The sequence below is a fragment of the Seriola dumerili genome, unplaced genomic scaffold (genome assembly GCF_002260705.1).
Source record: "Seriola dumerili isolate Sdu_G_001 unplaced genomic scaffold, Sdu_1.0 BDQW01000505.1, whole genome shotgun sequence".
NCBI classification, from domain to species: domain Eukaryota; kingdom Metazoa; phylum Chordata; class Actinopteri; order Carangiformes; family Carangidae; genus Seriola; species Seriola dumerili.
In genome coordinates this window covers 174,357-189,239 of record NW_019174760.1, presented here as the reverse complement: position 1 = coordinate 189,239, position 14,883 = coordinate 174,357, and the positions used below count along the sequence as shown (strand labels likewise).

The following is a 14,883-nucleotide window of genomic DNA, read 5'->3' as shown; positions in this document are numbered from 1 at the left end:
CATAGTTGATGTCACCGGCGTTACTACATGTCATAACCTTTTATGTCAGTCTAACAAAACGACGGTGTGATCACATAAAACTTTGATTTTGGTGCCGACGGCCCCTTTAATAGTGGTCAAACAAAGTATCTCCAACAAAGAGTGCATTCTAGATCATAAATAATCATTATCAATATTATTTTTTATTTTCAGTAGTACAGGACAAACCAGACCCTGGACATCATCACACACAGGTTCCATTTACTTCAATAACATACTGAATTTTACAATCAACCAATACCACGGTAGTGTACATGGGCCGGAGCACGAAACACAGAAAATGCTTGTATTATTATTTTTATCTACCACACTTGACTGAAGAGACCGAAGCACTGAGAACAATAATACAACCTGACCTGACAGCACCCCAAACTACCCAGCGGTTCCCCCAGTAATGCCTCCATCCTACCCCAGTCACACCCCACCGCCTCGCTGGAGACTAGCAGCCCAGTAACAGCTGAGATGTAGAGGACTATACTGGTGGTTTCTCATATTTCAGCATCTTCATACTTTACATTATTAGATTTTTAAATGGGTTTCTATGGGAGCTAAAATAAACTTAAATCTATCACTATTAATATTTATTTAACTTGAATCCAGTTTAAGTCCGGCACAGGAAATGATGCAAACGACTACACAGAGATGTAAGTGTAAATACATCAAATAGCCATAAATAACTTAACGGATCATACCATTTAATATTGTGTAGTTTCATCATTACAACACGGCACCTGTGAGGAGGAGTCTGAGTTGAAAACTCACCCCACACACACGTGTTTGAGTTTTGAGACTGAGGAGAAAGTTGGGGAAACAGTTGGCAGTAGTTTGTACTGAACATGAAAAAGCCACGAGTGTAGACCTTTTAACTGCACCACAGATTGGACGGCGCGTCGCACCCCGAGTTACCTGAAAGTATTTGGAAATCAACCCAACTTAAAAACCCCACCCGGTCATCCAACACCCCGTCCCGAACCAGAACCCTGAAAGAAAGTACGACCGGATTAACCCTCAGTTTAAAACGAGTACTCACTTAATTCACAGACAGTCTGGTGAATAAAATCCTAAACAAGTGGTTTTACAAGGCTGAAATTATTTTTGTACTTTGTAGACGAGGCTTTATTTCCATTTGCCTAAAGAGCTGTTTCTCTACAACTATACTGTTATATCTAATAATAAGAAGAAGAGGTTATGTGTCTTAGTAAATAACCCTTCACACTGGGATTTTATTCTCTGTCTTAGCTTCTTCTGTCTGTTAGCATCCTAGCTGTTAGCTTATGGATTCTGGGCTCAGGTTAAAGTGAGGTTCCTGGATGCAGAAGAAAATCTGACCCCCAATACAATGGGCTTTGTGGGGCAGTACTTTTTTTTCGGGTGTTGTTTGGGCGTACCGCTCTGACCGTGAACTGTGATTAATATAACACAAGAAGGAATCCTGTCAGCTGCATTGACTGATGGCGAATCTCACTTTGCAAAAAAAAAAAAAAAACACTTTGGAGTCAACTTAAGAATTACATAGTATTCAATATATAATGAGTCCTATACAACGATTTCATGCATTATTATCATGATTACTTTTAAAACTCAAGAGAGCCTCAGTCGTCCCGCTGCAGCAGAGCCTCCTGTGGTCAGCAGAGGGCGCTGTTTACACGGGAGAAGAAGAGCAGGCAAGGCATTCTACAGGTCAATTATATCTCTCTAATATCAACTTTTATATTTGGCTCTTTCATCAAAAACATAAAAATAGAAAAAAAAAGTCATTTCATAACTTGACGTATCTCGACAGTGACACTGATATAATATATTTAGCAGAAAGACTAATTTTCTTCTGGGGAATTTATTAAATGGTGGAACTGAGACTTATGATTTCTTCCTCTGCACTAAAACACATGTTCAAGAAAATAACTTTGATGCACCACAAAATTTAATTAACTGCACACACACACGGATTTACACGTCTCTCATGCATGCTAATACACTCTCTCTCACGCACACACACACACACACACACACACACACACACACACACATAAACCAAAACTACAGATTCACTGATGGCAAGTGTACGTGAACCACGACACAGAGACACGGTTACACACTCACATAGTTGGCATGATTACTATCTACATCATTAGTAACCCACATCTACCTAACCCCCGTCTCTGTCACCATGGCAACAAATTCGGACCCACCCCCCCTCAATGGCGGGGTTGCAGGATCGATGAATTAGCCAGCTAGCGATCCCTGACCTCCCACACACAGGTTTTTTTCTTTTGCCTGAGACTGTACTGAATCATCCGGCGACCTGACCGCCCTCACTGAATAAAAGCTCATCTGCTGCCCCCACCCCCCACCCCCCACTCCTGCTTTGTGATTACATAAAATCCCATAGACAGTAACAACATAGTAGTAATGTGGTAATCAAAAGACAGCAATAAGAACACAGGGCAGTTTGGCAGCTTCTAAAACGTAAACATAAACAGACCTGACTTCCCCAGAATCTCCCCACGCCACCATGTTATACATACCACACTCGGCATAGCACACTGTCTCAAATAACCCACTGCACACGCTCCCTGGCATGGATGGATTACGAGACAATGAGGCCCTGGGCACAGACCCTGACCCTCACCCTGCTCAGGACCCAGACCCCCCCACACTGAAAGCCGTGGTCATTTTGAGTCTCGTTTTAGTCATTTCACATCTTTCTGTCGTTGTTGTGTTTCTTTGTAGCTGTCTTCAGTCTCTTTGTAGTTGTCTTTTGTCTCTTTGTAGTTGTCTTTAGTCTCTTTGTAGCTGTCTTCAGTCTCTTTGTAGTTGTCTTCAGTCTCTTTGTAGTTGTCTTTAGTCTCTTTGTAGCTGTCTTGAGTCTCTTTGTAGTTGTCTTCAGTCTCTTTGTAGTTGTCTTCAGTCTCTTTGTAGTTGTCTTTAGTCTCTTTGTAGCTGTCTTGAGTCTCTTTGTAGTTGTCTTCAGTCTCTTTGTAGTTGTCTTGAGTCTCTTTGTAGCTGTCTTGAGTCTCTTTGTAGCTGTCTTCAGTCTCTTTGTAGTTGTCTTCATTCTTTTTGTAGCTGTCTTCAGTCTCTTTGTAGTTGTCTTCAGTCTCTTTGTAGCTGTCTTCAGTCTCTTTGTTGTCACTTGTTGTCTTTTTCTGTCTCTTTGGGGTCATCTTGCATCTTTTCACAGTCGCTGTAGTCGTAGTATTCATGATTGATTTTCTCTAATAAGAAATGTTAACAGTCCCTTCAAACAGAGGTTCCAGCACAGGGCCCCCCTGTCTCCTCTGGCCCCTGGGCCTGGACCTGATGAGCCCTTTAGTAATCCATCCATGCCTGAGACAGACATCTAACAGACTAAAAAGTGATTTTCTGTGTTGTAGGTTGGATCCCCAATGAAACTTGAGAGTGATCAAACTGTGAAAACCAGAATCACATGTTAGGCTATCGCGACGAGGTACTTGTTTATATAACAGCTTCATCAGAAAGTCTTCTCTGGATATATATAACATCTGTATCTTACAAACTTCACCAATCTTGTTCAATCCAAGGTCGACAATTTAGATAAACAAATTCAATGTGTCACATTTGCCTGAGATTTGTGAGTACAATTCAAAGACTCGTAAGTAATTTGAGACAGTGCCTGAAGCTGGTCTAATCTGATGGTAACTAGCCTACCTGTAGTACAGTTTATACCTACCTACATAAGAACGTGAGATATTGCACTTGGTCACAAAACATTGTCGTCATTTGTTTTTTTTGTTTTTGTTTTTACAGCATGTGGAAATCTACTAAATTAAGTCACTGTCTGAGACACACAGTACAGTATGGCACTTAGTTGATCTCTAAGTTTGGAAACATGCAGATTCAATACACATGATCACTTGTAACTGCAGCAGGGAGGGGGGGGGGCGGCAGCCAGATCGTACTGTAGCTAAAGAAACATTCCCCGTCACTGTTTGGCATGAAAGGGGATTTGACACTTCAATGAATGAAAAGATGAAGGTGGCGAACGTGAGTGCCTTCTGCGCTATATTTAGTAATGTAATACTGCTCTGAGGTGGAGTCACTTGTTAATTCCTTCATCTCTTTTTTTTTTTTTTTGTCAAAATAATGTTTGAATACTGCAAAGAGGCCTCCTCTTCTGTATCTCCTCTTCCGGGTTTCTCTGTCTCTCATCTGCTCTGATCTGACGACACTGAGGATTTGCTAAAGCAGGTTCAACATACGGGTCTAGAAAAGTGCTGAGAAAGCTGGAATGTAAAGGAAGGAACGGGAACGAGAGGAGGAAACAAAGAAGGAGAGGCCATTTTTTTTTAACAGTTAGTGAAAACTCAGCTCAGATCAACACATAAACAACTGCACGTGTAACATCACGGAAAGCAATTTTCTTTAACTTTCACCTCATCCCTCTCCCGGCCTTCCTCTCCCCACCCATCAGGTCTATCTTATCTAGTAAATGGGAACCTGATATGTGGGTGCTGCGTTGTTCTCAGTGAATGGTGGGCTCTGGTAGGTCTCTGTGGTCTCAGTGTTGCCACCTTCCGGTGAATTGGACGGGTACGGCTGGGTGGGCGCGCCGCCGTCCATGTGCTCCGTGGTGAACAGGGTCATGTCTGTGCCCAGCAGATACTTCTGGACCGCACGCACCGTTAGACCAGCCTAGAGGAGGGGGGGGGGCAATAGATGGAAAAATCAGAATGACTACTTTAGGTACTGCGCTAGTGAAAATAAGCCAAACTAAATCATGAAAGCTCAGTTTTCATGAGCAGATATATGTCAGGAAACCTCCTTTTTAAAAGCAGGATTATCTTTTTGACACCACTCTCATGTCTGTATGTTAAATATGAAGCAGCTGGTTAGCTTAGCTTAGCATACATACTGGAAACAAGTGAGAAGAGCTTGACTCTGTCCAAAGGCAACAAAATCCACCTGTTGTCAAACTCCAGGAAGTTACTGCTCCCAGTCAACAAAGTTTCTGGGATATAGTCCCTTGTAAAATTAGGGATTATTAGGGTTATTTTTCATGTTATTTTTGGTCAGTCAGGCTATGTGTTTCCCCATGTAGCTGGTTTTTGTGCTAAGTTAAGCTAATTGGTTGCTAGCTTTAGCTTAGGGTGACCAGACGTCCCCGTTTTCCATGGACAGTGCCCATTTCTGGTGTCCTGTCCGGGGCTACAGCTGTCCCCGGATATTTTTAACTGTGAGAGAGTTTTCAGTTTATCAGGCATCCCCCACAAAAGTTTATTACAGTACAACAGTCAGTGTGGTCCTAATCCTCTTCTGTAAAAATACACCACCAGGTCTGTCCCCGTTTTATTTTGTAGGTAAAAACACTGGATATTTTAATGATATATTGATGCCGAACAGGAAATGTCACGTGGTCACCTTACTTTAGCTTCATATTTAACAGAAACAGTGGAATTAATCTTCTCATCTAACTCTCTGCCAAAAAGCTAATTTATATAATTATTATTATGCTTTTTTTATATGTCCAAAACTATTTGTGTGAAATTTCAAACAAACTGTTGATGCCTCTAAACTCCTTGTTGAGCAGCACATGAGATTAACTGTGGGTCAGCAGATGCATGACCAGTTTCTCACCTTCAATTTATTCAGAAATGGATTACCGGTCCTGCTCACGGTTCAGGTCGCGGATGGATCAAACGGACCCACCAGGCGCAGGCACCGGGGGCCGACTGATCAGGGAGGCCTTAATCCTGAACCTCTGTTTGAAGTGTTATTAACTTTTCTCTTTGGGAAGTCTAATAGCTCAGTGAGAAGTTGAGCTGGATGTCCTGATGATTTCTTTTTTCCTGCTCCTGATCATTTACTTTAGTTTAGTTAAGGTACATATATAAAAATCAAACAGTAAGACAATTAAAACTCTTGACTTGACCTGTCTAGTTGAGTTTAGAGAATTTTTTTTGTCTCAGATCTATTTATTAGATTTTCAACAAATGGACAGCATGCATATTCGTATAGTCTACAGTGGGTGCATCAGTGTAGTATTACATTTCCAAAATGTACAACATATATATTTCAACCTTACAGCACATGTGCATATTACAAGGAGCAGAACATGTTATTTCTCCCCTGGAGTTTTACACAGAGGAGCAGGAAGTCGAGTTTCAATAACAAAGGAAGGATAAACTTCTATAATCTGTGTTACTGACAAAAATCAACTGGACGACAAAAAATAAAAAATAAATAAAAGGGGAACTCAATCCTTAATTTGACTGAAGATTTTGAAAGTATTCTAGGGACGGTTCCCTTCATCTTCAGGAACTTCTTGTTTGAGTTATAGACTGATGATCGGATCTTATCAAGGCTTAGACAGGACATAATGTCCCCCAGCCACTGAGCATGGGCGGGCGGGGCAGCGTCCCTCCATCTAAGTAATACTGCACACCTGGCTCAACTGCACACCTGGCTCAACTGCACACCTGGCTCAAAGAGAAGCGAAAGACAACATGCAGCATTTGTTTGGAGTCAGGCTTACTTCATTTTCTCCAATAACGGGTCAGGGACAAAATTCAGGCCTAGAGACAGGGTGTGGAAAACATCCTTCCATTTGAGGGAAATGTTGTTTGTTGTTTGTTCAGGAAATGAATTTGCTCCCCCACTTAGTTAAGCTCAGTATCTCTGTACTGGACTCTGTATTGTACCTGGTATTACTCAGTATACTGAGTCTTTATTCTGGTAGTTTCTTGTATTCGTCTGCGTTTTTGCTTGTGTGTGTGTGTGTGTGTGTGTGTGTGTGTGTGTGTGTCTGTCTGTGTGTCTGTGTGTGTGTGTCTGTGTGTGTGTGTGTGTCTGTGTGTGTGGTTGTATATCCTTACCCAGGTGATTATGGAGAAGAAAGAGAAGGCGATCGCTGCCCGAGCTGCATCTGCCCCCTGGTTGAGTGGCAGCTCATCAGGCGTGGTCCGTGACCACTGATTGGCCAGGAAACAGAAACTTACAAAGTACAGGAAGGTCCAGAAACCTGCCAGAAAGCAGCGGAACAGAGACGCTGTGTTATAACAGAAAGGAAGGTAAATCCCTGCTTCACTCTACAAACACAGTCAGGTACAGGTGTTGGCTTTTCAAATCAAATCCGCCTGAAGCTTTTCTCTCTTCCCTTTAGAAAGGAAAAATATTCTTATTTCTTTAATGTCAGTTTACAGGTTTCATGTCTCTTGTTCTCTTCTGGTGCATGAAAACAATGATCTGAAACAAAGAAGTGCGACTTGTCGGCTAAATGTTGGTATTTCTGGGAAATCCAGCCCTTTGAATCCAGCCCTTTGAATCCAGCCTTTCAGCATGATCAAGCATTAACAAGGACACTTTTTATGGCTTGTGTGTCTCTGCAGTCTGCTAACTGAGTAACCTATAATCAGTGCCCCCCCCCCCCCAGTTTTAAAATTCAAAACTGATATTGCTAATCACTTTGTAATGTCCCATTTAAATAGAAAATACATTAGTAGACTTTTGATTCTTTTGATCTGTGGACACTTACGCACTAAAGGAATATAAATAATCAATGAATAGACAGACAATTGGACTTTACGATAGCTTCACATGTAGGGAGTCGTTTTATCAGTCGTCCTTCACAATAATTTATTACAGTACAAAAGTGACTGTGGTCAAAATACCAGGACTGTCCCTCTTTTTTATTTCATAGGTAAAAACATTGGATATTTTAATGATATATTGACGACGAACTGGAAATGTCCCTGGTTTTCATTTCAGAAATCTGGTAATCTTAGTCCAACCAGTCTGCTTCTGGCCATTTGCTGAATCACAGGCTCCCTCATGAAATGTCCAACGTGTCCTCCCCTGCCTCTTGGAAAACTGTAAGAATCATATCAAAAACTGGCAACAGAACTTTGTTGGCTGTAAATGTGACCGCCCGTGGTTTCCTCCTCACCTGAGAAGCCGATCTCCAGCATCACAGCCTTCTTCCTGTCCTTGACGGAGCTGATGGAGGAGAACTTGTAGTCGAGCAGGAAGAAGAAGGAGCACGCCAGCAGGCCCACCAGGCCCACGAACACGCCGTAGTTACAGGCGTCTGCGTTCTTATTGAAGACGCAGTGGAGACGCTCGCTGCCGATGTTGACGTAACCCTCGTTCACGATGGAGGCGAAGACCACCAGGGAAAATATCTGTGGACGGAAGAGGAAGAGGAGAGGGTGGACACAAGGGAGAGAGAAAACGCAGTGAGGTAGATGGGATATCAACGTACAAATTACTGCTTTGACAATCACCATATCCTTCACTTTAACCAGTGGCAGACTCACTGGAAACAGGACGGAGGCAGCTCGACCAGAGAGCGTCTCTTTCAGCGTGCTCAGCCCAAAAGCATTAACCTAATTTCCGCTCTTTCTCTCTGACTGACTGAAGAGGTGGATGCTTCACTTCCCCTTAAGAATCACATCGTCCCGAGGCGGCGTGTAAACCGAAAGAGGAACTGTGATAAAGGTTTCTGTATCTCATGCTGTAACATTTTTTCCCCTCATTGGTTCGTCCCATTTGTCTCAACAACACCCCTCTTTACATCTGATCCCCATAGTTTATCCTCTGTCTTCCTCCCTCCCTCCCTCCCTCTGCTCTGGACACACTGACACTGATCAGCTGACTAACACACATTGGCAGAATAGGGCCGTGTGACACACACACACACACACACACACACAGAAAAATGCACCCACACTTGGGGGTTTGGGTCATATGATGGCGGAGGTGCACACAATGGGATAATGTCGGGTCCACATTTTAAACTAATCACATGTGGATATAATCTGAGCAGACACACACTCGGTGCTTGTAATGAATCAGCATCTGTGAATGTTGAGAGAAACGTAAAGCAGAGTCTTTGCCTCATTATGAGGGTGTGGGAAATTACAGTTTTTAGCTCTGTTCAAAGGAAATTCAGCTACTATTCCACTATTTTTGACTCTGGTTCACGTTCCCTCTCTCTTTGTTAAATGCTTTATACTTTGATTTTTTACTTCTGGTGATGTAAAGCTGAAGAGCTGTAGCCATATAAGAACAATATGAGTTGTTTTATTTCAGTCAGGAACGTGAGAGTAAACCCACAGTGAACAAAGTGGCAGCAGGTTCTGGTGCAACTAACACACATTGGACATTTGCTTTTTGTGCTGAGCTCCAGTTCAGTTTTGAGATACTTGTAATTTACTCATTTCCTTTGTAATGCTGCATTATAGTTTAGACCGGTGGCTCCCAACCCGTGGGCCGACAAATCATTAGCAAAGCAGCACAAGTCAGGTGAAAAGATGTCATCCTGAAACGAAAATACAAATATAAATAATGTTTTTGTTTTCACTCTCATATTGAGGCCTGTTTCTGTGATAAGCCAATGACAGGAGCGCATCATAGCTGAGGAGGGGAGCCTGTTTTCTACACCAGAGAAAAAGCCACATCATGTTGGTTACACGCGGAACAGACACTGATGAGGATGAAGTGATGTCTCTTCCACACAGAGCTGTCCTCGGTGTCTCAGAGATGTCCACTCTGCCGTAGAAGACCTTCTCCGTGTCACCCAAAGGTGATGCGTTACATCAAACGCCAGGGCACGACGCGTCTCCGTGGCTCTGCGTGCGTAACGATGTCACGGACCAATCACAGGTGAGATGACGGACGACGACCGTTTAGGGTTAAATCAGCAAAATCATTAATGGAAACATGATAGAGATGAAAAATGAAGCGGGTTTGTCAGGTCAACATCACAGTGGTGTTTCAGAAGAAGAAAATAACGACTGCACGAGCGGCGGGCACGAGGAGGCTGAGGAACATGAATATGGATCTTATTTTCTCCACAATCCGGGTCCGGTCTGCTGCACACAGGCTCTGCTTCTGAAGCGTTGGCAGGCAGGATTTAAAAGATGAGGATGTGTGAGGATACAGCGGTTTCTGCCCCATGAAACATCTGTATAAAATCAGATGTTTCATGGTGAGGGTGTCAGATAACCAGCAGGCCTGGGTTACACCCTGCACGGTCTGTCTCTGTAGAAATACCCCCCCCCCCCCCCCACCCCCCAGTGCTCATTACACATCCATCTCACGGTTCCATTCACACACCCTGCTCATCGATTATCGGTGGATTTTCTGAGGGTCTATATTTGCAGTGAGAACACGTCACGGGTCTCGCGCCGCAACGAACCAGAGAGGAACCCCCCCCTCCTCCCCCCTCCTCCTCCACCTCCACCTCCAACACACACACTATTACACACACAAACAGCAGAGCCGTAAAAACCCGCTCTCACCCAGGACAGCACTCTGAGGATGGTCTGCGGCTGTTTGGCGAAGGTGATCGGGTCCATGGTGGACCCGGTCCGGCCCGCTCCGAACGATCCCACTCCGTCCATCTTCTCTCTCTCTCTCTCTCTCTCTCTCTCTCTCGCTCTCTCTCTCGCTCTCTCTCTCTCTCTCTCTGTGTGTGCTCCTCGCGGCTCCACGCTCCCGGCTCCACGGCAGGATGGATGCGCTGCTGCTCCGCTGCTGTAGGGACGGGTCCTCCTGCGCGCACCCAGAGGCGCGCGGGCACAGCGACGGACGCGGCGAGTGGGGGCGCGTGCACGAGCGACCGTCGTGCCCACGCCGTAGAGACTGTGGCGGGGTTGGCCATTTGCGACAGACTTTAAAATTCTATAGAAATGTTAAAATTAAAACTTTTTTTTTTTCATTATTCTGACTTTAAACTCTTTACTTTAAAGTCAGAATCCAAAAAAAAAAAAAAAAATCACATTAGGGCCACATGTGATTTAAAAATAATAATAATTCTGACTTTAAACTCAGAATTCTGACTTTCTAAAATAAAAAAATGAATCACATTAGGACCACGTGATGATGATCACATTATTGAAGCAGTTCATCACCAAGTGAAACCAGATCCAGACAGTGCAGGCCTGTGTAGCTCCTGTAAAATAAGAGGAATATTGGATTGTATTTCGATGACTGGCAGTGATGCCAACAGGTTATTGACGTCATGTCTGTATTTCTTGTCAGAAATCTGTTGAAGTGAACAGTTTCTCTCCTCAACGCTGTTCATGGTTTTCGTGAGACGCTCCCTGATTGGTGGGATAAACATCCACACGTTTGACACTCCTCGCCCGTAGTTATGATGCCTCAAGTCCAGTCTGTGATAAACCCTGATGACGTCACTGTGATATCATCAGGGTTTTTATTTTTGCAGATTTTAGATAAAGATCAACCTGCATTATGACCTGCATTAGTTTTCCCTTATCACAACGGAATCTAGCTCCCAACAAGAATAATAAAGGTGTAAATAGTCTGATCAAAACAAGGTAAAACAGCTGTGTGGGTGTCTCTCATTTGACCGTTTTTAATAGTTTTGATTTTGCCTTAATATAACACATTTTAAAATCTTTTTTTTCAGCACAACATCACCTAACAATTGTTTTTTTATTTGACATGCTGTATCAACATGTTGGACATAAAAACACACAAAACAAAATGAAGCTTTTTGAATTATAAAAAACACAAACATGCTCAATGAACACAGGTTGCAATTATGAACATGTATTGGTAAAAGTGAGATAAGATCAAGCATTATACAGCTATTTCCAACAAAAAGCATGTGTGGCGATAGGTGATTTTTATTTTATAGCAATGTTATTTTAATAATAATAATAATATATATAACATATTGAGTTTGTAATATACTGGAATCAGAGCCAATATAATATCTACAAATGTATAGTGTTTTGTTGTGGAATATAAACTCCCCACACATATGTAAAACCACTAGATCCCTAGAGAAAAATCGCACAGTGAGGATGACCTCATGCTCGTGACCAGCAGCTGCCGCCCTGGAGCTTTTATAAAGGTTCAGCAGAACAGTTGACCTGATCTAAATGAGGGAACACCAAAGACTGTCGGCTACAAACAATATACTGAGAGGAAGACCCTGCCTGAGTCGGCCATCGGTCACAAACATTGCTAATTTCTGGCACATGGTGTGGAGAACAGTCTCATGATGATGCAGCTGTGCCAAATACCACATAATATTATAGTCACAAGTCACTTATCATGGGATATTTATCAATTAATGCTGTAACAATGAAGATTTACTTGAACACTAAACTGTCTCAACATAGAATGAACCACTCTGGTGAGGCAGAGATGAACTGTAAAGCCCTTTGAGGTAAATACATAAATGAAACTGGCTTGACTTCACTGCTTGATTAATATATTCTGAATATTAATCAAATTCAATAAAACATGAAATAAACAGTCAATTAAATACAATTCTCATCACAGTCCAGACATGCATGTGAAACTGCTTCAGAGAGAAATGAAAAGCTGACCAGAGTTGTCACTCACTAATATTAAACACTGTAAAAAAAAAAAAAAACGTTAAAAAGCGGTGAAATGAGCAGCTGCCAAACAAAAACTGTAAAATTAAAGTAAAATGTCCTAATTCAAATAAAGTGTGAAAACAATAAATTTACGGAAAGTTTCATTAATATTTCTACAGAGAAAAACTGTTATTTTACAGATTTTTCCTAATTTATTATGATCAAACACGTTAAATAAAGTGAATCCACTCACGTTTCTGCAGCGGAAAACTGTTATTTTTATTTTGTGTAAAACTAATGCTGAGACGTGTGTATTAGTGAGCAGATGTTTTTAAAACTAAAACTGTTGTTGGCTGTAACTACATGTACCTAGGCTCAAATTAGGGTCAAAATGATTTTGAGCTTGTAAAGTGATGTTCACAAATGATTCCAGTGTTTGTAGTTGTAAATCAAACTTTGTAAACCTGGAAAATAAATCTGCTTGAGGAATTCAAGTTTGCGTATGTGAAACAATTTCACTTGTGTCAAAGAGATTTGTATTTGTTGAAAGTCTGAATCAAAACTCCACAAACGATCAGTGTTGAGGTTGAACAAAGACACTGTAAAAGAAGAAATGGATTTGTCAACATCTGTGTTGTGGTACAGAGAATAAAACTGTAAAACTCTGGTCAAGTTTCCACAGTGACACTGAAGGGACGAGGATCAAACTTTGTCCTTGTCAGTGTCTCACACTGGGAATGTTGCTCACTGAGTTTTACAGTTATCTGCTCTTTCTCTCTACAGATGTCCACAAAGCTTTTCTTCTTCCCCTGTGTCTTTGTTTAACCTCACCACTGATCATTAGTTCAGTTTTGATTCACACTGTCTCAACAAATACAAATCTCTTTGCCACAAGCACAATTTGTTTTCACGTGCACAAACTTGAATTTCTCCTGCAGATTTATTTTCCAGGTTTACAAAGTTTGAAGCTGTTGCAGCCGTCCATAAGTGACGGAGGGAAGGTGCATAAAGTCCAGGAGCCGTTATTCATCATCAGTCTTAATGTTGGAATATGTTTTACACTGTGGTTTCACAGTTTAACGTTAGCACACATGCTAACTTCAACTACAATAAGAAGTTACTCCTCACATGTATGATATTAGCATGTAAGACTAATGTAACAGTTGTGACAGCTAACCGTGTTAGCAGCATCTTCGCACGGCTCAGCCAGGAGCCTGTTGCTGTCAGGTTGCTGATGCAGGTGGGTGTACTTGGTGTCCTCGAGGACACAGGTCAGCTCCACCCCTCCCTCCTCCCCAGCTCCACCCTCTCATCCAAATATTGTTTCTTCTGGCGCCAAAAAACCAAGATGGCGACGTCCATTAAGCCAAACTCAAGGCTTCAAAACAGCAGTTCACAAACCAATGGGCAACGTCACGGCAGTTCGCCACTTGACACACACACACAAAATTAGATTATTTTTTTTACAGTGTACGAATTGTGTTATGAAAATGGACAATGTAGGCAGCTGCAATATACATTATCATACATACATGGCTCAGGCCACTAGAGGGCAGTGGCGTCAGAGTCCAATAGTTGAACATAAATGTTAATTACAGGAGAAACGTGACATGTTGGTGTTGAAAAAAACACTTCATAGGTTGATTATGACACTAAAATAAAAATTCACTGTGGAGGACTAGACTTGTTTTAGAGTGTTAGTGTGTCCTTTACCGGTTCCTTAAATAACACGTTCATGATCACTATGTGTATTAATAACACACACACACACACACAGAGCAGGTCACATGGCTGAGCTGTCGGCCTCTAAGTCCTTGACTGTGGAGAATAGTTTCACATGGTTCTGCAACTAACAGGTGTTTATTAATAATAATAATAATAATAATAATAATAATAATAATAATAATAATAATAATAATAATAATAATAATAATAATAATGATGCTACCAAAGTCTTCAAAAGTGATTATTTTGTATGACTGAAAAACTATTTACACTGACATGAAAGAGAGAAACAAGCAACTGATCACACTTAAATGATAATTTAATTAGAAAATTAGAATATTTCTTATTTCAGCACTGAATTATGCAAAAACAAAACAAACATACTCTCCAGGTAAAGCACCTCACAACACACACACAGAGGTATTACAATGAAGACACAGTCTGTAATCATTACCATGTAAAATATAAGTTTTGTGATAAATATTTTTCACACATTTTAAGAATATATGAGAGTTTGTGTTGCTGTTGAGGTTACTCTGGGTCAAACACGATTCCAAACTGCAGCTAATAACAGAAAACACAGATGTAAATAATTTATCAATCCAAAAACACCAGCTCGAGTCTGAAATTCAATGTAAGAAAAATAAACAGTTCAGCGTGTGCACAGATATTCAGGTCACAGTCTGCCTGGTAACGCAGCGAAGCAGTAAAACAGCAAATAAATCTTAAAGGGAGCGTTGAGAAGATGTGTCCCTGCACGTTTTCAATTTCACAAAAGACTGCGTGTAGAATCTGAATCCCACAT

At 41.6% G+C, this 14,883-nt stretch overlaps 1 protein-coding gene across 1 annotated transcript; it reads right to left on the bottom strand.

Moving 5' to 3' along the window:
• Positions 1 to 4,482: 4,482 nt before the first annotated feature.
• syngr3 (synaptogyrin 3) lies at positions 4,483 to 10,400 on the bottom strand. The gene is made up of 4 exons (XM_022763960.1): positions 10,299 to 10,400; positions 7,943 to 8,177; positions 6,873 to 7,018; positions 4,483 to 4,692 (listed from the first exon to the last, which is right to left on the bottom strand). Exons 1-4 carry the CDS (start codon positions 10,398 to 10,400, stop codon positions 4,483 to 4,485), a joined length of 693 nt encoding a protein of 230 aa, XP_022619681.1.
• Positions 10,401 to 14,883: the final 4,483 nt, after the last annotated feature.